Source organism: Pseudopipra pipra, chromosome 16 (assembly GCF_036250125.1).
Source record: "Pseudopipra pipra isolate bDixPip1 chromosome 16, bDixPip1.hap1, whole genome shotgun sequence".
In the NCBI taxonomy this organism is placed as follows: Eukaryota; Metazoa; Chordata; class Aves; order Passeriformes; family Pipridae; genus Pseudopipra; species Pseudopipra pipra.
The window spans coordinates 3,223,558-3,244,998 of NC_087564.1; the positions used below are offsets into that span (position 1 = coordinate 3,223,558).

A 21,441-nucleotide genomic window follows, 5' to 3' on the forward strand; every position below is an offset into this window, starting at 1 on the left:
TGAAAAACAACACATATTCATGAACTGAAAAAAAAAAAATCTAGGGGAGAAATAGCAGAAGTAAACAGAAATGGCTCATTTCAATGATTTCAAAATTCAGCTCCTACCAAGTCCTTCAGGGACTCCCAAGGCAATGAGACGTGTGGAGGCAGCTCTTTCCTCGTCATTTTTGGACCCATTTGCCAGATGCAGCCAAATGAGAAGGAAATGTAGTGACCCCTGGGGTGACAAAGTTCCCTCAGGTTTCCCATGCTTGGGTGAAGAAGTGGAAAGGAAACTCGTGCTAGGTGTGATTGCTCAGGCACAGTGTCTTCCCAGCCTGGCATATGTCCTCCTCCTACATGGAGTGTGTGGAAAAGCTCCAACAGCTGCAAACATTTCCAGCTGGGCTCCTAAGCAGTATCCAGGAAGAAGCCAGCAAAAACTACATGCTTTACTGTGCCTGGGGAATGACATTTGGTGGAAAATTTTTCTTTTTGAAGTTTCTGATGATTTCTAATCATGCACTCAGAAATGCTGAAAGGTTCAGAGAAGGAAATACAGAGTGAAGACTCTTAATGTCTGGCGGTTGGTAAATCATGACAATTAGGCAATTATGATGGATCTGTTTTAGTTTTTATGGACCTCGGTTAAATTTTATTTATTTTGAAGTGAAAAGAGTGGTTTCCCTACCTGTAAAGTTACACCCTGCCTTAGGTGAAGACCTCTTTGACAGCAGTGCCCCTCCCTGCCAGCTGTGTCCCAGATGTGGTGGGGTGCCTCTGGCAGCTGAGCTCAGGGCTGGGCTCTCAAGTTCCTCTGTGGCTCAAACAGCTCGAGTTTTTTATATTTATTTTCCTTAGAGGGGCTGAACTTGAACATCCACTGATCCTCAGAGAAACCCCCTGCCAGAAGAATCCCCTGGCCCACTCCTGGCTTGTGCCAGAGCACAGACCAACCTCCAGGCTTTGCCAGTGGCTTGGGAATGGGGCAGGATAACAGGAAGCAAGCAGTGCATTTTCAATTTTGGGACATCTGCGTAGATCACAAGCAGTTCTTCCTCATTTTAAGGAGAAGCATTTTTATCATTCCCTTTCAATAGAGGGGAAAGAGAGTCATGGAAAAGTTAGTTTCCCCACTGGCACTTGGGAAAGGGATGGCAGTTTGGATCCTCAAGATCCTTTGGCTCTTGGCCATGGGGACAGTGTTCCCTGGCCCCACTTGTCAGTGCTGTTCCAGTCCTCTGGGCTCTGACAGGTCCTGTAACCAGGTGCTGCAGTGGGACATTTACAGCAGGCTGGAAATAATGCTGGTGGTTGCATTACTGGTCCAGGGGTACTGAAAACTCCTGTCTCAGGACATCACCAGAAGCCAGATGGAGCAGAAATTAGTTCCTACCTGTTTTCAAATTCCACCAGGCTGGGTGGGCATTTCTTATTAACCCTTCTTAAAGAAGGTGTTTAAGTCTGGGTGAAGCCAGGGGAGGTTGTAGCTCTCTGGTCTGTACAGCAGTGGTGGATTAGTGTTAGCTGGAAGGGAGAAACCTTCTTTTTACTGCATTTGACTTCCCAACCTCCCCTTTCCAGGTCTGCTATCCATCACTGGCATGGTGTGAGAGACCCCATGGTCTCCCTCAGGCTGCTGAGCACCTCTGCAGGCTGAAAATGCTCCCAGGGAAGCTGTGGTTGAGCTGTGTTTGCCCTACATCCTGCACAGATAAATGTCTTGCCTTGGAAGGTATCAGGGGAGGGAAGGAGACCACCAAACCTGAGGAGATGCTTTGTGACTGCAACAGCAGGAGTGGAGCTCAGCTGTGACCCCCCAGTCACTGTGTGGAGGGAAGCTGAGGTCCCACCTCAGGAATATGGGGAGAGAGGAGGTTGCTCTCACACATTTGCCTGCCTGTGGGCATCTCCAGAGTCCTCCACAGTGAGACCTGACCCAGGGGCAGTCCTGGCCCTAAAATCTGTGGCTGCCTGGGGACAGTGAGGGAGAGGCTGCAGCAGCTGCTCTGGGACAGGGTTGGGGTCTGGACAGCAGCCAGAGCTTCCAGCTCCATCCCCGTGGGACACTGGGCTCCCAGCAGCTGCCTTGGAGCGTGGGTGGGATGAGTGGGTCCAGGGAGAGCTCAGAATGCCCTGTGGGACCCACCAGCTCTGAGACATGGGGGTTCTTGGCTAGCACAAGATGAAGGAGAATAATCTAATGAGTGCTTATCATTCCAGACATTTAACAGCATTCTGAATTTTGAGTATTGCAGTAAATTGTTAAATAGATTACTGAAGACAAATATGCCTTATTATTTAAATATATTGAAAATTATACAATTATTATGACAGTTTTAATAAATATTAATATAAATATTATAAATATATGAATGCAGTGTATTTATAAGTTTATCATCACACGCAATAAATATTCATTATTGAGACACAAAATAAACTGTATTTTAAATATAATGTGATTTATATTTTGTAACATGTTGCTAAAATGTTGGTAACTCCTCCCATGAAACACAGAATAAAGAGGGGAGAAGGAAAGACTAATAATCCCCTGCAGTGCTGTGCATAAGTATTTGTATTTATTTATTGGTGTTAGCAAAGGTTGTTGTCTCTGCTTTGAGACAGAAAGAAAATAATGTGCTATATTTAGAAATGACAAAAAGAAAGTATTTTCCCTATCCATCCAAAGAGGCTGATGCCTCTAGAGGAATGGTGATGTTGTTTGCAGGTATTTTTATTCTCCACAGCCTCCTCTTCTTGTTAAGCTTCTTATAAACTTGCAAGCAATATAACACAGTCGATGTGTCTTGGCCAAATTATTTTTATGTGATTTTTAAGAGATAGATGGGAGAGGAAAAAAAAAAGCCATGTCCATTTTCCCAAGCCATCTCCCCATGATCTGCAGGGAAGTATCACCGTGCCAGCAGCGCTGCACCTTCCTCTGCAGCTGAGTTAAAAGCTGCACCCTAAGGTTCAACTGACACATTAATTAAAAACCAAAAAAAAAAAAACCAGCTAAAAGTCTCTGAAATGCCATGGCAATTATGTACCTAAATTGAACTTTAATGAGAGTGCTCAATCTGTGTTGGTAATTGTGGGTGCTGTTTATTTACAAATGCTCTGTACCTGCTGATAGGCACAGCTGCTGCTGCACAGCCGCCCATATCTGTCCTCCACACCTCGAGAACTGCAGGGCCCTGGGGGTTTGTGCTTCCCCTGGCACTTTGGGAGCTGGGAATTCACATGCACGTTCCTGGCAGTTGGAGGTGATATGCACAATGTCCCAACAGGTTCATGGAACAACTGGAAAAAAGCAGGTGACACTTACCAGAAGGACCATCCATAGTCCCATGAATGTGGTCGCCAGTCCTCTGGCCCAAGGCTGACTGTCACTTGGAAAACTTGAGTATACATCATGTGTGCCACCATCCCCAAGAGACCTGGGAAGCAGGGATCATAACAGGAATTTTTGTGCTAATGTTTGTTACAATTCTTGACACAGTTACTGCTGGAGGTGCTTTGAGAGCTCCGAAAAAGTCTTTGTTGTGCTTTTATGCCTCCTGTTCTACTGTGGAGGAGGGAGCTGCATGGGCAGAGGAAAGATGTGACTGAGAGCTCGTTATTTTACATCATACTGAATTCTCAATCAAAAGAGGAGTTAGAGAAAGAAAATCGTTGAAGAAAATGTTGCACTATTAGGAGCACCACCAACCCCGCTGCTGCACGACAGGGGTGTGCCACCCACCAGTTATCTCACTTAGCCCATCACAGACAGGCCTCAGGTGAGGGAATGAGGAGAGAGGCTTCTGTAGGCAATGCAGACTGAATGTGTTAATGCCAACCAACCATATTTTGTCTCAACAGTTGCTAAGATTCATGAATTTGAGCACTTATAAAACACTTGGAAGTTACACAAGGAAGTTAGGGGAGCTCAGCACTCCTGATGATGTGTGGGGAGAGGACACCACGGGGCTACTTTTGGTGGTACAGTGTTGGTGATGCTTTTGTGACACTGTTATAGTTTGCTGAGAGAACTGCAACTGGGTGAAGATTAGACAATGTGTTAGACACTGCAGTCTCTGTGATGTTAAAGAACAGGCCTGCAGTTAAATCACAGAGTGGCCTGAGTTAGCTCTGCCACTGAGCTGGTTCTGCAGCTTAAGCAGAAAAAACTGCCTGAGCTTTATGTTTAGACATCTCTCTGAGGAAAATCAAACCCCACTTTTCAAGCAGTGCTGGCCAAGAGCAGCTCTGATGCTTGGAGGGTTTTCTGGCTACAACAATTTGGGATGTTCCTGCCTTGGTACCCGGGCAGTGCAGAGCGATGCTCCCCACTGAGCTCAGCAAAGTGTGGGTTCAGGCACTTAGCTAAAGAAAGGGGGCAGGGTCATCACATCCCAAATAGTCCTTGGACCTACAGATGTCAAAAAGCCTCTTGTGCTGCAGTGACAATTCAAGGCACTAAGAAATACCGATGTTCTGCCACAGTGGGTACAGTGAGGTCCCCCTGTTACACTTTGCACCTTAACCAAAGTCAGCATTCATTTTTATCTCTGACCACCTATTTTTTCCCATGGTTGCCCTTCCTACACGTGGAAGATCCTGATTTCCCATCCCTCCATCCCCAAATTTTGGCTTTTCTTTCCTGCTCATGTCGAGAGTCTAAAGCACTTCATTAGTCTCTCCGGACGTGGATGATTCAGGGCAGCTCTGGAGGAGGGAAGTGTGGGAATGTCATGTTTGTGTTGTGGGCATGTTAAGCAGGTCCTTGAGCAAGACAAATGCCATATTTGATACAAACAACTGCAGAGGCTGCAAGAAGACATTCTGTTACAAGGAGCCATGGTGATTTGCTCAGCTGCCTCGTGTTGGAGTGACATTGCAAAGACAGGAGGTGGAAAGAGCAATTCACTTCAGGAGAAATGATGTTTGGGCAGGGTGGGTGGCCCAGTGGGAGCACAGCAAAGTGGTGCACACCTTGCTCGTGTCTGGCTATATTTAATTTCCAAAATGCACTGGGACCTTGCTATACTTTTTGAATCAATGGATTTTTCTTCAGCTGGCAGTTACACCTCAATCTTAAGTTTGGGCTTTGCTGTTTCTGTACGTACTGTCAGTGATTTTTCGGCCTTAATAAAACATTACAGCCTGCCCTGAGACCTGTCACAGTCACTCAGAGCCAGGGGGAGGTTGGAGATGGCAAGGACGAGGCTCAGCAAGGTTGAGCTGCTCCCTCCTGTCATGCAAAGCCTTGATGGGGTTTCAGCAACGCTCAGAGCTGTCCCTGTGTGGGAGGGGGGGATGACAGTCCACTGATACAGGTGAGTGGGAGGTCATCAGCAAGTCCTGTGCTGGAACACAGGAACCACAGTGGAATTGTGGTGTTCCTTGCTTTGTCTGGGAAGGGTCAGGGCTTGATCTGTACCTGGTGTAGCTTCTACGTACAAGCTACAGCAAAACAAGACAAGTCTTTTTTTATGCTGTCTCGTGTGCATTTGGTTTTGTTTGGTCTATGTTAGATGTGCCTTGCCAAGTTCTCCAAGGGAATATCCTGTAGTCCTTTTTCTCCACAGGGATACCCTATGGTCCTTTTTGTTTTACATTTAAAGGTCACATTTTGGCTACAATGAGCTGCCTGTGACATCAATCAACAAACGCTGTATTTACAGGATCATCTTTTCCTCCAGCTGGCTGCTTAAGGCTGGGCAAAGAGGACACAGTGGCTGTAATTTCCACCTACCTGGGGTCCAGGGCATTACAGATTGCAGATGGAAAATCCTGGAAATGTGGTGGACTGGAGTGGGTAGGAGTGCAGAAACATTGATCATTTATAGCTGGCTTGAGATCACAAGCCTTGCAGGACCAGAGCTGTTTCTAGGTGTCAGTAATGGGAGAGACTAAGGAACTTTGGAAAGTTGGACATTAAGGAAATTGGGAAAAGACAATATATTTTAAAGCATTTTCAAATACCTGTACTAGAAATACCATTTATGGAATATATCACATTAATTAAAATGCTTTATCACAAATATTACACGAGAGACGTGCAAATTTTTTAATTTGTGAAAGGTTAAGAGTGATACCAAAACTGTGATCTTGTGGGGTCCTTTTTAATGGCTCCTAAGAGGTTAAGGAACAGCAAGAAATGACCACACTACTAGGAAGTTTTTTCTAACCTTTAGATATTGAGCTATGAAAATATGAAGGTCTCATTGCACTTTTACGAGGGAACTCTAGCATGAATTTAATGAGAGGTGTTATGCTCCAGTGCAAAGTCCTCTTCATTACCTAATTTCTATTAAGCTATGTCATTATAAATATGCTAGGCTTAAATAAATATAGCTTTCTTCTTTCCTCAGGTATCCCTGTCATGGAAAAATAACAGCTAGCAGTGTGTTGGGGTTTGGGGGCTTTTTGCTTCTTTTCTATTCTTCTATCATTTTTCCCTGTAAAATTTTGAAGTTTATATTTGGACCATCTTGGCAATGTGCTTAAAAAGAGGGAAGGCCAAAATAAAAATAGAAAGATGTGTAGGAAAGAAAACTTCATCATTCTTACAAAACTTTAAAACTGCAGTTAATGGTGAAGAAAGAGAGAAACAGCATGGAAGTAATTGCTTGAATGCTGAAGAACTCCACAGAGTTTGACTCTGAAAATTGAACTGACTTTTTTTTAAAAAAAAATCCAAATTACATCCAAAGCAGAAAAAGATGCTTTGGCAGTTCTTACCAGATTTCTCTTGTCATCTCAACTCTACTTCTGATCTTTTTTTCATGTTATTATTTCAAAATTTGCAGCCACCCCTGAAGATACAAGCTCCTTCCCAGAATGTACACAGCCTGTTGTAATGTCTTTCAGCTTGAAATGCAGCAGAATAAAATGCACTTTTATTGCAGAAGTTCTTTCTGCTCGAGAGGTCCATGCAGGAGCACTCTACACCAGCCAGCTGTGGCTGCTTCTATAAATCCTGGAGGGTTTTTAGACAGCAAATCTTCACAGAAGTGAAGGAGCACTTAACTACATGGTTAGATTTCATAACTTCTTTTAGAGAAGTGAATTCCTCAAGTTCATGTGCTGAAGGGCTACAAGTACAGGCTGAGCATGAAAATACCCTGGAACAGTTGTTCTGAGAGATGTTCATGTCCCCAGATTACTCCTGGGGTTGCTCCTCAGTGTGATTATTAGAACCCTTTTCATTCTCAATTTTGCTAATGAACAAGACGGGCTTCTTTCTTTTGTTTGAAGAATCCAGCTTTCACCTACTCCCAGGATTAGCACAGGGGAAAAGAATTTTCAACGCTACGTGTTTTTAATTTCCTATTGGAAAATGAGTGTGATGATGCTGCAAATGGAGCTCAGGCTGTAGCTGTTGGTAATGGCTGTGCAGGCTGGGGAGGGATAATTACTGCATTGCTGCTGTGAATTCAGGAGTAAGGATTTTCGCTTCTCCCTGGCAAGAAGCAAATTTATCACGCAGCCCCTCGTGCCAAAAGGAACAAAAAATTACAGTGAAAAATGTGATGCTAAGCGGGGATAAGAAAGTCTTGGAGCCTCGGGTTTTTATCCCTTCAAAGTTATAGGATTTTGCTTTGTGGTGACTCCTCAGGTAAAAGGGGAAGAGAAGGTTCATACCTGAAAGCACAGTGAAGACAGCAGCAAAGGCATTTAACTTGAGCCCATCTATCACACTGCTTGAATGAAAGAGCTCGAGGCACATAAGGCTGAACCCGACGACCAACAGCATGATGTACAACACCTCAGAAACTACTGATAACCACAGGACACCTGCAATGCACAAGAACAGCAACCAGTTAGCTGGGAAATGCTTTCAACAGGGCCAAGTTTGTGAAAGTTAATTAGGAGATGAGGAATATCTAGGGCTATCTGCATATTTCTTTTTTGAAAATTGTTTACAGTTGGTTAAGGTCACCAATTGTAATTTTTTGGGGTTTTTACTGTTTATCACACTAACTGTATATTAGGAAAAATTTCTTCACTGAAAGAGTGATTAAACATTGGAACAGCCTGCCCAGGGAAGTGGTGGAGTCACCATCTCTGGAAGCGTTCAAAAAACGAGTAGATGTGGCAACTTGCAGTGTGGTTCAGTGGGCATGAGTGTATTTGGCCAAAGGTTGGACTTGATGGTTCTGTGATTCACAAAATTTAAACTCAGCAACCAACCACCCAAACTGTGACAAATAGAAAAAGTGGTGGAAAAAGACGTGAAAAGTGGCAGGGGGGTAAGGACACTGCAGAAAGAACAAGGTGTTGTTTAAGATCCCAGTTTGAATAAAGAACCTCTTTGAGTGTATCCAGGAACCTCTTGGCTCCTCTGCCCCAAAGCATAACATACAGAATTCACTTTCCCTCCCCATGCCATGGTTTGGATGAGCACAGCCTGGCACTCACGGAGGTGATGGCACAGAGCTGTGGCACAGAGCACCTCACAGCACCGGTGGGAGCTGGACAGGCTTGGATGCCTCCTTTTCACAGGGCTGTTCTAAGAAATGTCTTCAGTCCAAGTTTTAAATTGCCTCTCCCAGTGTAGTTTTGGTGGGCTGTTACCAGAAACTCTTCCACAGAACTGGTGTCCTGCAGAATGACTGCTCTGCCCCGGGGTGTTTGGATCCCCTGCACGGGGCCGTGCTGCTGGGACTAACCTGGGAACTGCCACAATTACAGCAGGGGGGGCACAGTTATTTATCACCTGCTCAGCTGAAGAGCTGCAGATACAAAATTCAGGCTGGCTTCTGTTCCCTCAGCCCCTGGGGACAACCCTCAGAGGAAGGGCAGAGCTGGGGTGCCCCGTGTGAGCTCCGTGGGGCTCTGGGGTTGTGTGCACGGGGCAGTGGGTCTGGCAGCGTGTGCCAGTGACCAGCAGGGACTGATCCACCTACAGCAGATGCCACATTTGGAAATTTCAGCACAAAACCTCCAGCAGGATCTGCTGAGTCTTTTAAAGTCAGCAAGCCACGGGGTAAATTGGAGAGGATGGGAACAGATGATAATATTGAGTCCCTGCCCGATTTCCAATTGCTGTTTCAGCATGAGAATCCGCTAGAATTCTCCAGTACATTTGCTAACCTGATTGCTAGAGAATTCACCTGGAAACAATGAGCAGTGATGGAAAATTTCAGCCTAAGCAGTTGAAACATGGAAAGTTAAGCATCTGAAGACAATGGCTTATATTAGAAAATGTTAGCTGTAACCATAGAGACTGCTACAGGCTTCACTTATATTAATACCTTCTCTCCTCACTGTAAGAGCACATGTGTGATAATGCCTACAGTTGAGCTTATCAAACCAGATATGCAGTCTCACTTTTATCAAATATTTGAGTGTTCTCTTGGTGACCAGGCTGATCCCAGCTCATATTTTTTTACTGGAAACTTGTCTTTATAATTACATCTAATTAATATGAGCTAGTTGTTGTTGCCACCGTATCTGACCTTTTGAGTTCTTAAACCACACTACAGAGATAGCAATAAATAAACCTTTTAATTGCTCACAGAGGCTGTATGTGCAATATTGCATCTATCAACAGCAAACAGCTGCTTATCTCAGTCCTATTAGTCAATGTGGTATCAGGCAACTGGCACACTCTTCCAAAAAGAAATACAAGGGAGAGAGAGCAACGGTGTTGTTCTGTGATACAGCAGGATTTAGAAGGGATTTTGCCTCATTTTCTCACAACCAGCAGTTTCTATGATGAGAGAATGATGAAATGATTTGAGTTTCAAAGAATTAAATTATGAAAACCTGACCCATAAACCAAGGCAGCTGACAGCCCTAATTAATGAATTCTGATTCATTCAGCCCCAACTTGAAAGATTAATACACAACATACCTGCCCAGGTGTTTGTTGCCTTGTTTCAACTCTGGAGGATACCCACTGGTGGTATCTGCACACTGGGACAGTGCTGTAATAGGGTCTGCAGCTCAAAACTATGGGGTGGCTTTGCCTCTATTTCCTTGGGGAATAACTGGCTGCAGGGTTGGGCTCAAAGAGTTGTAGTCAATGGGTAGCATCAGGCTGGTGGTTGTCACTTAGTGGTGCTCAGTTTTAGGGCCAACTCAGGAGTTGAGTGAATGCTTAAGGGACACGAAATCAGGAGGAGACATTGAGTGCCCTGAGAGTGGAAAGGACTGGAAGAGATCTTGGTAGATGTGAGTGCATCACCAACCATATGGGATCTAGCGAGGACAAATACTGGATTCTGCTCCTGGGACAGTGCAATCCTGGATGTACTGGGGACAGGAGGCTGGATTGCACCCCTGCAGAAGGGATCTAGGGGGGGTTGATTGATGGCTTGGGGGTGCAGTTGATGTACCCAGCTTTTGTACATGTTTTACCTATTGCACACCTATGAGGCAGTGCTTGAAGCTGGATGCTGCAGGCACGAGTGTCGTGTGCTTGAGGCAGAACAGGAGGCTGGAGAGATGCACACATGCCTGTGTGGGAGGATCAGGGTTAATGTGTCCCAAAGGCAAGTGAGGGCACATGGCTAAAGGCAGCCTTGTGCACATTCAGGGCACAAGAGGGCTCTGGGAGGTGAGCTGGGGGTGGGCCTGGCTGGTGTCCTTTGTCAGCCTGGGGAAGGAGAAAGGAACAGGAGGAAGGAACAGGAGGAACACCTGACTGTGTGGCTGGTGTCACAGGGAGTGCTTTGGCTCCCCTTTCCACATGGCTGGGATACGAGTGGTTCTGCCAGCAGGGCAACCTTGCAAGGAGATGATGAAAAGCTCAAGGAGATGTGAGTTTGCTCTCCTGTAAAACCTTTTTCCAGTGAGACACAAAGACTGTGTTTGCTGTGGAAGGCATAGTCTATTCTTTTTTCTTTCTTCCTGTTCCTGTCTGCAAAGGAACTCTATGTCTAATTCTCATGTCTTATTTCAGGGTGTACACTGAATACCTGCTCTGAGCCTCCTTTAAATGCACCTAATGTGGGGAAAAGGCAAGTCCCACATGCAGTGTTTGCATAGTTCTGAGTATGTCCTGTTCTGCCTGCTTTGATTTTGAATTTCATCTGAAATAATAACACCCAGAAAATGCAAGCTGTATCTGAATTTTGCATCTTCCTGTGGCTGCCTGAAGCAGAACAGTTGCTTCAGGTTATTAATTCAGGAGGCAGTGTCTTTCTGTTGTGTGCTGATGGTGATCTCCCACTGCTACTCTCTCTACATGAGATTCATGAGGCAGTCACTTGGCATAACTTCCACTTACAATATCTTACAGTCTCCTTCCTGCAAAGTAGAGAGCTCCTTCTCTTGAGGAGACCTCAGTCATTCCAGGTGACAGGGAAGAGCTCTCCAGAGGATTTTTCTCTCTTCCAATCTTCTCTGCTGTCACCTTTTCTCCCTGTCTTACTTCCCTCCAGCCTGTGTCCTCTGCCCCAGGGATCTGTCTGGCCTAACTCAGCTTTTATGAAAAATCTTTCCTTCACAAGAGTCAGCAGTTGATTCACTTGGAGAGCTCTACCTGGATGGCCTGTATCTTGTATGTATTCTTACAAATCACCAGATTTCTCTCATTTTTTTGGTCTTCATTCTGTTTATGGATTTCCCTTGCCTGTTCATCAAACCGACTGCTGCATGTGCAGAAAAGGTGCTGTGGGTTTGGGTACAGAGCTCAGCTGGGATGTCCCTCCTGTCCCAAGGACATTCCTTGTTGATGCAGAGGGATTTCAGGCCCTGCCCTGCCTCCTCCTCGCCGTGCGCAGCACTTGCCAGTGTGTGTCACCCCCTCTCACTCCGTGACATAGTGCAGTGACGTTGTGGCCACCACGTGAGACCTCCTAGGAAAGGAGAGTCTTTGACTCTCAAACAGAACTAAATCAAAACTGGTTTCACTTGCACTCCTGCACACACATTCTCACAAGGATGAGCGTGTGCAAGGAGCACACAGAGTTACTCTTGTGTGCTGGGGGACACTTTGGATCTTTGCTCCTGCCCCACAGACATTATGCTGGGTGTCACAGGTGGGATTGCTCTGAAGCAGAGCACCACAGACTGTGAAGCTGTTCCTGGAGGTAAAGGGGTCACCATCTTCAGGACAGGCTCCTTGTGAAGCAAAAGAACTCAAAGTACAGGACCTGGGCTGAGCTGCTCATCTGGAACTTGAGATGGCAAAGCTGTGACTCACTGAAAGATTTCACATAAGTCAACTTGTATCATAGGTCTCCTAAATCGGAAGGAATCATATCACCTTCATATCATGTATCTCAAGGCAGGTTGTACTCTATATGATCACCAGCTTTGCCCAAAATGAAAACACAGCCCTGGTGAAAGCATGTTTTTCATCTGTGCTTCTGCCATTATCCAGAGATCCTGATTTCACAAGAAGACTGGTGAGCCAACTGGGACATTACTGAGCTTCTTTGTGCCTCTGAGCTTTTGTCTGTTACTCATCAATGTGCTAAGAGACTGTCTTTGTGCAGTTCATGGTGAGAACCCTCGGTGCCACCTCCTTATGGACTTAGCCACTGCAGCAGCACTTTTAAATCTTAAGGAAATCAGTTTTCCAGCATCCCAAGCAAAGTGAACATACTCTCATTATGACTGAAGGGAGAACTGTTACCCACAGGTTTTAGACACTCAAGTCCATCATGAACCATCTGAGATCAGCCCTTTGCCTTCCTGTCAGGCAGTGAAGGGCAGCAACAACATTCTGAAATATTTATAGGTTCTGAGTACACCCTGCAAAAGCTGGTGATCACATTGAGACAATGTGTTAACAAAAGGATGTGTCAGACGGTCCTGAATGAACAAAACAAATGGGGTATTTTTCTGACAGTGAGGTAAGGAAGCTTCACCTCAGCCTGCAATGAGTCTCACAAAGTTGTTCACAAAACCTGAAATCATTTCAAGTCAGCCCTGATCACCGGGGAATGCACTCTAAATGAACATGCTGTCATCTCCCACCAAGGAGCACTCTGAGTCAGGGATCTCCAACGCTGACTTTCCTTTGAAACAGGAGTTCTGAAAACAAAATCATAGGAATTCTACTTGGAAGAACTCAAGGCGTTGTACCACCTTTCGGTGAATTCCTGATGAAGGAGCCCAAAGAACAGCGTGGTTGATGACTTCCAGGAGTTTTTAGCTGATTTTGACTGCTTGATACCTGAAGTTCATTCCTTGTTCAAATCCACTGCCCCTTCCTGCCACAAAAAAGCAAGGGCTGCTGACTCCAGCTTTTCTGTGAGAGAGCCCTGATTAAACTGAGGAATGCCAAGCCTGACATGTTCTTCTGTGCTCTCACCCCACAACATGCAAAGATGATTCTTAGTTGTCTTGTGTTGCATTATTAAAACCATTCTCAGACTCATTAGCAATTTGGACTGAAACACTAAGAACTTGGATAACATCTGAATGGGATTATGTGTAGGATGATAAAGAAGCATTTGCTGCTGTTTCTGGAACCCCAATGTTCCATAATTTCAACTACTGTTGAGCTTTTGAGATGAATACAGCCAACAAGGCAGTTCTGGAGAGTCTAAATCACATCTATACCTCCTACCTCCTACAGTCACATGCAGCCATGGAGTTGGATGCATAACTTGTCAGCAAATCAGAAAAGTTGATTTTTGGTGCCAGCTCACTGTGCCAACATTTTTTGATGCCAGATTGTGAGGTCCTATCTCCAGATGAAATAACGATATTGAAATCCTCTCCTGGTGCTTCTCCAGGCTGGTCAGGCCACGAAAATGACTGTCAAAGATCCAGTGTTAGTGCATGTTCTCAAGGCAACACTGAAGAGGTGGCCAACAGAGGAATCTCTGTGAGAGTTCAAAGCATTTTTAATCCATAAACATGAGCTGTTTGCTCTTAAAGGATTTCTTCAGGGAAAATCATATTGCTATTCCTGAAGGAGATTGCTGAGTCATGTTAACTGTGTTATGTGCAGAGACTGTGTGCATGAAAATGTCAGTCATGCGTTTTGGCTAGTGGCTTGGAAATAATGCCAGCATAAATAAACCCATAAATGAATGTATTACCTGCCACACCACGTGGCACTGTCTGCTGAAACCCCAGTGTTCCTGAGCAATCCCCGAGAAGAAATGGTCTGGAATCTGTATTGATTTCTGAGGGCTCTTTCAGACAGAAAATTAGCTTCCTAATTGGGGTAAGCTCATATTTAGAATGCCTCAGTGGGATTTCATCCTCCTTAGAAACACCTACTGCCTCAGCCTCTGCTCCCTGAGGAAGAGGATCTGCGGCTGCTTCATCCCAGCCCTTCTAAGAGCAGAACTGCCCTGGTGGCTGAGGGGCTCGAGGGTCTGACCAGAGCAGTCTCATCTGAGCTGTCACACTGTGTCCCCAAGCAGGTAATCCTGCTGGACAATGCTGCAGGCAGCCAAGGAGATCTTGCAAAGGTTTAGAGTTGCCACGTTCGTCGTAACTCAGTGTCACTCGGCCGCTCTGAGGGTCGGAGTCTGTCTGAGCCACCCTGAGACATCATCTCCAGCCACTCCTCTGCCAGTTCAGCCTTGATCTGTCTGACAAATACTGGGACGAGCAAGGAGAGGCTTAGGGGGGGTTTCTACATCACAGTTCATCATATGACAAAAAAACCTTCTGTCACTTCTGAAGCAGTGGAGCTGAGCAGGGTGTGCTCCTAAATAACTGCTGAGATTATTGCCCCTGACTGAGAAGAAATCCAGAGAACAGCACTTGGAGGACAAGCTGGGTGCTGCACTGTTGAGCAGCTGGAGACATCAGTGTCTAAGCAACGCTGTCCTGGAGAGTGTGAGTCCCTCTTTCCTCCTCACTGGCATGCTGCTAACCCAGACACTGATGCTGTTACCCAGAGAAGACAGTGCTCCTCTCATCCTGTGGTTCACAGTCATTGTCCCCAAGATCCCTCAACTGCCAGACAACACAGAAAAAACACAGAAGGCTGTGACAAGTCAACCAGACAGATGTCATCCAACATCTGGAAGGAAAAAGGCCATGTATGAGGGTAAAACCTGGTTTTGGGTGGTGTGAACTTGCATGGAGGGTGCAGGTATTATTTATTCTTTGTGCAAAAGTATTTCACTGTTCTTCTTGGTGTCCATGCACGCTGCAGTAGCTGGTGAGGTGGGGGAGTTGTTACCCTCGTTCATGTTTCTAGCAACAAAAGGTTATCTTCATGTGCCTCCTGGTCTGTATTTGCTGTCCTTATGTTTCTGGACTCCAACTGACACTGCTCTGCTGTTCCAGACCTAGTGGCTATGCTGGAACTGACACCTGGAACTCACTGTAATCTCTCCTCTTCACGTTCAGTGCAAGAGAGAAGAGAGGAAAATTAAGGCAAATGGGTACACACTGAGAAATATTGTGCATGTTTTTCGGGAAAAGCAGTAAGGCAAGCTCTGTGCAAATCCCACTCTTTCTCTTCCAGTGGAATTCTGATGGTTTCAGCAATTTGCTCATCTCCACTGCTCCAACACTGGGAATTGCAAGGCAGAAATATTGGAGTGATCAGTAAATGGTGAGAGGAACAAGCAGCGAGCGTGCTGTTGTGTCTGGCGTCAGGGCTCGGCGCTGAGCAGTCAGCCCGTCTGCCGGTTAATGCCGTCACATCGTGCCACACCATCTGCCTGCTCCTCTCCTGCTGCCACGTGGAAACAATGAGAGGAGAGGAGACCACAGAAACTCTGAGAGAAAAAGGGAAGCTTCATCATCCTATATGCCATCAGAGATACCTAAAGCTCCCTGTTACTGTAAAACAGATAGAAAAAGGGCCGGCAGCCAGCCAAGAGACTGTGGCTTGCAAACGTGAGAAAGCAGGTGATAAAGCCCTGAAACTGTTGAGGGGAGAGAGGAAGAGCCAGCTGGTTTGGTTTTGTTTATAGCTTTAGTTCTTCATTGCTTTCTTTATTTTGAAAGGTGAGGCAGAGCTGTGAATCAGAAAATGATTGTTTTCTACATGGTGACGTGTTTTCTGTGACTTCTGATGGTTCTGGCATTGAGCAAACTTGATCCCGTGTATGGTACTGAGCAGACTGGGGAATATCTTTTTACCCATATTCCCTTTTTCCTAGTGTATAGTAATATAATGAGTAGAACAATAGAATGGAAAAAAGGATGAAAAACACTCTAAATTGGGACTATCCTTATGTCCACTTGCCTTACTAAATATATTTGGGATCAATGATCCCTGCTGAAAACCTACAGTGCTGTGCTTCTGCCCTCAGCAATGGGCTGAGAGATGAATGATGTTCAGACCAGTGTCCCCCATGTCTTTGGAATCACCAGCATGAAAAGCAAGACTGTTTCTTCCATTTAGGAATTAGGAATGTAGCTTGAATTCTGCTATTCAAAGATGGTTTCATCTTCGTATGTCTAATTAGCTTTTAAAGCTAACTTCAATGATTCATAACAGATGTGTAAGAAAACACAGATAAAATACTAATAACACATTTTTTCCTGCATACTTAATCATAGGTCTCCTAAGACAAGTGCACAGGTCTATGTGGGTATGGATTTATCCTATTGCAGATATATGAAGAATGATGCAACAGGAAGTATTCAAGAATATAGAGACAGTTTTGGAAAGTGTACAATTCTTGTGGGAGACCCAGCTACATTTCTTTTTACTGGATGCAGGTCTCTAAGTGGTCCTTTTAGAAAATCATTCCTCTGTTTTTCTCCTCAGGAACAGCTCCCCAGCACACCAAAAAGGAGGTTTGTTTTTTAACTCGGCTCTTACAAGTCTCGTCTGTCTCTTTTCCTGCCTGGAATCTGTTCTGCATTGTCCTTCTCATACAAACAAGTATTTCCCTATTTTTGACCATAACTGTCACTCTTCTATTTATCTCTTTAAATTTTATCATGACTTTGAGCTGGGGCTGGCAGGGGAGGGATGAGAGGTGCTCCCAGAGAGCTGCAGGTGGGTACATCATGAATACTTGTGGTGGCATGGTGACTTTTTTGTTTTGTTCTTTATTTCCTACAATGATCCTAATATTTCTTTTCATCTTAATCTCTGCAGAGCAGTGAATTAATGTTTTCATAGAAGTGTCTGTCATCGTTCCAAGAACTCTATCCTGAGGGGAGAAAGCTAATTCAGAACCCATCACTATATATGTAAAGGTAGGATGACTCTCCGTGTTCACCACTTCACATTTATCAACACTGAATATTATCTGCCATTTGCTCTCAGTCACAAAGATAGAGGTCTGCAGTATATCCAGTAGCTTTAAAGTTTTCAAGCTTCATTTGTCCTTTTAGCTGAACATTTTAATGTATTTTAATCAGCTCTCACTTTTCTCGGGTTTCCTTCTTCAAAACTTAAAAAAAAATTCCCCCTTTTATTGCTTCTGAAGGATACTGAATGTCTGTTGGTCACCTGTACAAGGTATCCTTACAAATATTTTGAATCAAGTTCCTCACTCAGGGTAGGTCAAGTAAGTTTCCCACTAATTTTTCCATGCTCATGAAGTCTGTCTGGATTTTAGTCTCTGCATCATCCCTAGCACTGCACTTCTCAGTCTGTACATGGGGTTTTACAGTCTACTACTGGTTTGTTTTCTGTCCTTGCACCTTATCAAGTTTAACCCTGCTATCTGTGAAACTGTCCCAATGGGTGATCACTAATATCATTCTGCATTTTTTGTCTGAACATGGAATCCATCCATAGAGATTGTGTTGCTCATTAATGACATTACCTTGTTATTCTGATTCAGCTTTAGTACATGACATCTGCTTTGTCTTTCAGTGTAATCAGCACCAAGACGTTAATGTCCCACTAATTATCTTTCTCCCATCAAATTTCTGGTACACCTAATATGTCAGTATCCATTAAAATCAGGCATCTAGTTTCCCTTCTCCTTAATTGCTGTTGAAGTGCTGGTTTAGGAGCATGTACAGAACTGGCTCGGCTTTCTCTTTTTCTGTGCTGTGTTTAGGTGAGACTTGATTTGTTTACTTGCTGTTTGCCATGTGCTACCTTAGCTTTGCCAGCTACTTTTTAGACAATGCAGAATTTTTATTGCTCTGCCTCTCCAGGATGCACCATCATGAGCTGTGCAGAGGACAAGCAGAAGACATCTCCTACCTCTGCCAAGATGGCCTCTGATTTAAAAAGCCCCCTGTAATGTTTTGGACTGTTAAATGCTCACTAGCAATGAGCATTTTCCTTCTGCAAGGCTTAGCCTTGCCTGTGGTCTCTAAAAAGTCTTGCTAATTTTATGCCAGTGGATTTCCCCATCAATAAGGACAAAGCAGTGCAATCCAGGCAGTTGCTGCTGGTTCGCCATTCATCGTGGGAATTATTCCATAGGTATCACAGCTGAAGTAAGAGAGGTCCAACAGAGCATTAGAATAACTTAGACCAGGTTCTACAATACCTGCAAGGAGTTTGCCCTGTGAATCCTGCCCTGTGTTGCTGTGGCCATCTCTAAATTTTAAACCAACACTGACCTTCCAGCCTGTTCCTAAAGCAACTTCGGAACAGGGCTCCTCAGGCCAGAGCACCTCAATTCCATGCATGCTGTGAGCATTCCAGGTGTTTGGAAAGTGCCTGAGTCACAGCCCCCAAAAGCACCATCCCAAAAACTCTCAGGGGCATCACATTTCCTGCAAACCCTTGTTCTTCTCCAGCAAAATGCTTCCAGCACAAGTGCTGCTTCCAACTGATTTCTGCTGTGTACATCGAAGCCTTCACTTACACAAGGAGTTGGGCTGGTCAGAACTCCTCATCCTCTACCTCTCCCTGTGTCCCTGTGGCTGACAGCTGACAGTGATGCACTGCAGAAGGATGGGGAGTTGGAATCCCCACACAGCCCTGGGCAGGGGAGGAACACACCTCTGTGTGTGTCCAGCTGCCTGTTACGTGGTCAGTGAAGCCATTTATCAGCTCATTTCATGGGACATATTGCAATGTTTTGCTTTCCATTCTGGTGTCGTGATTTCCAGACATAATTTTTTGGCCTGGGTTTTTTCCTTTTGAATGTATCCTCCACGGCCTCTCGGAAGTTCTCTTGGGCACAGATCTGGAGGAATGGGAAAGAGGATCTAGAAGGTGCACCCAGAAGGTGCAAGGGGAGGAGGAGTGTGGTGGTGTGTTCCAGACTCAGTGGTTTGGGCACCATAAGAGGGACAAAAACGACCCTCACTAAGTGGGTTACCCTTCTCTTCAGGCAGTGAAATACTCAGCAGGAGCAAAACTTTGATTAAGTTTTGAGTAGAAGATCCCAGAAGCAATTCAGAACTGAAATATCAGGTCCAGCCTACTGTGACAGTTTCCTTCCAACTCCTTCTGGAAATACTTGCTATTTTACAGCTCACAACTGTAATGAAAATTAGAAAGGAACATACATTGTGGAACCCAACATCTGCTCTGTGAGAGTCCACTAAAAATCCTGTAACCAGCTATTGCCCTATCATTTCTTATCAATAGCAAATGCAAACTGTCACAGGAAAATGTTTTTTCCTAGTTATTATCTACCATCACGAAGCTGATTTTGTTAAGCAGATTTGGCACTAAGAACCAGCAACAGCTAATAAATTCAATGTTAGGCTTACGAGGTTCTGACAGATTGCTGGCAGCTGCCTTAAATGCAGGAAAAAGCTCTCCTAGTGTGGGTTGGAAATGCTTATTTATACCATACTGTGGGTCTGTTTGCCCCAAATTTTGCTGCCTCCTTTTAGTAGATGTCATTGGTGAGATATATGCAAAGGGTATAATAACTGATCAGAGATACTCTGCGCTGGAGATCAGCACTAATGGATAAAGATGGGAAGCTCAGCCATAAACTGTTAGATTTTTGCAGACACTTTTTCATTTATGCATGCAAGATCTGTGATAAGGATGTAACTAGACCTGACCATAGATGATTTTATTTACTGTGAGCTTTGATGACTGGTTTTTCTATGCTAAGACTATTTTAAACACCATGGAGGAATTTTGTACTGTCCTGCTGTTAATTGGCAACGGATTCTGGAAGAGATGGGCTGTACAATTAGGCTAAGTTTGTTCTTAGGCCTTTTTTTAGGATGTCTTGAAAGTGGAAGGTGACGTGTTCAGAAGTAGGCACAGGCTTCAAGAGGCTTCTTCGGCTTAGAAGTTGGTCAGACAGACAGAGGTGCTCTTTGTATCAAGGAAAACCAACTGAAAAGGAAATTTTGGGAAGCTGAGTGCTCGTTTGCAGTAACAGACCATTCGCTATAGAGATATGTCAGATGATCAAAACCTGGAACAACCAGTTTTTGGTTGTTGAATATATAAGAATATTGAATAATCCAAGAATATGTACAGGAACTGAGTAAGCTGAAGTCTCATTGTGAAGGCAAGTTTAGTCCAAAATTTCCCAGTTACACAATGGACTGGGAAACCCACATTGTTTGTATAATTGAACTCAAATTTTGCTATTCATTGTATTTTATCCTATCTCATTTACTTGGAGGAAGAATCAAGAATCTGTCTTAGGACTCGGTGGAACTGAGTAGCTGATAAGCCTCTGACCATTAAAGTCAATGCTGAGTGAGGGGATAAAGAAATTAGAGGAATAAGAAGTTCTTTCTAACTGGAAAAGAGCAGATTAACTCAAAGAATTACAGAATTCTTCAGTGGAAGTAAATTGGGCATCATTGACACACAATTTTCTCCTCACATGTGGCGAGGGTTTCTCTTTACAGTACAAGACTGATGGTGAAAATTTCAGATTAACTATGTTGCAGTGTCCAACTTGATTTACAGTTGTGGAATTTACCCTGGCTTTGTTTGTGAGTCTGGTGGTCAGCACTTTCCATCTCTGACACAGCATTGCCCTCTCTTTCTGTCAATATGCCTTACAGCTCCATGGAAAGACTTCAGACATAGACACAATTTTCTTCATAACACACCACCAAAGGAGCCTTCCTTCCTCCAAAAAAAGAAAAACAGAATAGCCTAGAAATATGCGCTGACATCATGCAGCAACTCTAAAATTCTCGTGGAAAAAAAAAAAATTGCTGACAGCATTTCACACAACCAAAAGAAATACTAAAAGTAAAGCACTAAATGCTGTTTTGGAAAGTGTGTGGGTGCTGGAGCCAAGCATTATGCACCATAATGAAGTTCCACAGAAAATGGAGAAAGCAGGAAACCACTCCACTGCCTTTAAAACAGACACCTTGTGCTTGCTGTGAGTCTGTCTCCTGAAGGTGCCCTGCTGTGCCCACCAGTCCTTGGGCTGGGCAGCGCAGTGGGGAACCACTCGGGAATTGGATCTTAACGCCCAGGCTGCCTCTTCAGCTCCTCTCACATCCTTATCACTGTCCACTATATCTCCTCTCCCATGTCTCTCCCTCAGGCTGCAGAGTCTCCCTCTTGTCCTTGTACAGAACTTTCCAGAACTTTGCTATCCCTGTTGTTGTTCTGTGAGCTGCACTAAAAAGGACAAAGCTGCATTTTACACAAAGGTGAAGCTTTCAGATGTGTGCAGTCCTCATGCTCTCTGCTCTGCTCTGAAGTCCTTTTCTAATGCTTTCTAGC

At 44.6% G+C, this 21,441-nt stretch overlaps 1 protein-coding gene across 3 annotated transcripts in view; it reads right to left on the reverse strand.

Moving 5' to 3' along the window:
* Positions 1 to 21,441, reverse strand: part of GSG1L (GSG1 like) — a 56,333-nt gene that overhangs the window by 15,632 nt on the left and 19,260 nt on the right. For all 3 annotated transcript variants that reach the window (XR_010434671.1, XM_064672725.1, XM_064672724.1), the window contains exons 3-4: positions 7,614 to 7,766; positions 3,310 to 3,421 (exon numbers count right to left, since the gene is read on the reverse strand). Coding sequence is in view for 2 of the 3 variants with exons in the window: in XM_064672725.1 (XP_064528795.1) it covers positions 3,310 to 3,421; positions 7,614 to 7,766 (265 nt within the window). In the remaining variant the exon portion in view is untranslated. The remainder of the gene's footprint in view (positions 1 to 3,309; positions 3,422 to 7,613; positions 7,767 to 21,441) is intronic.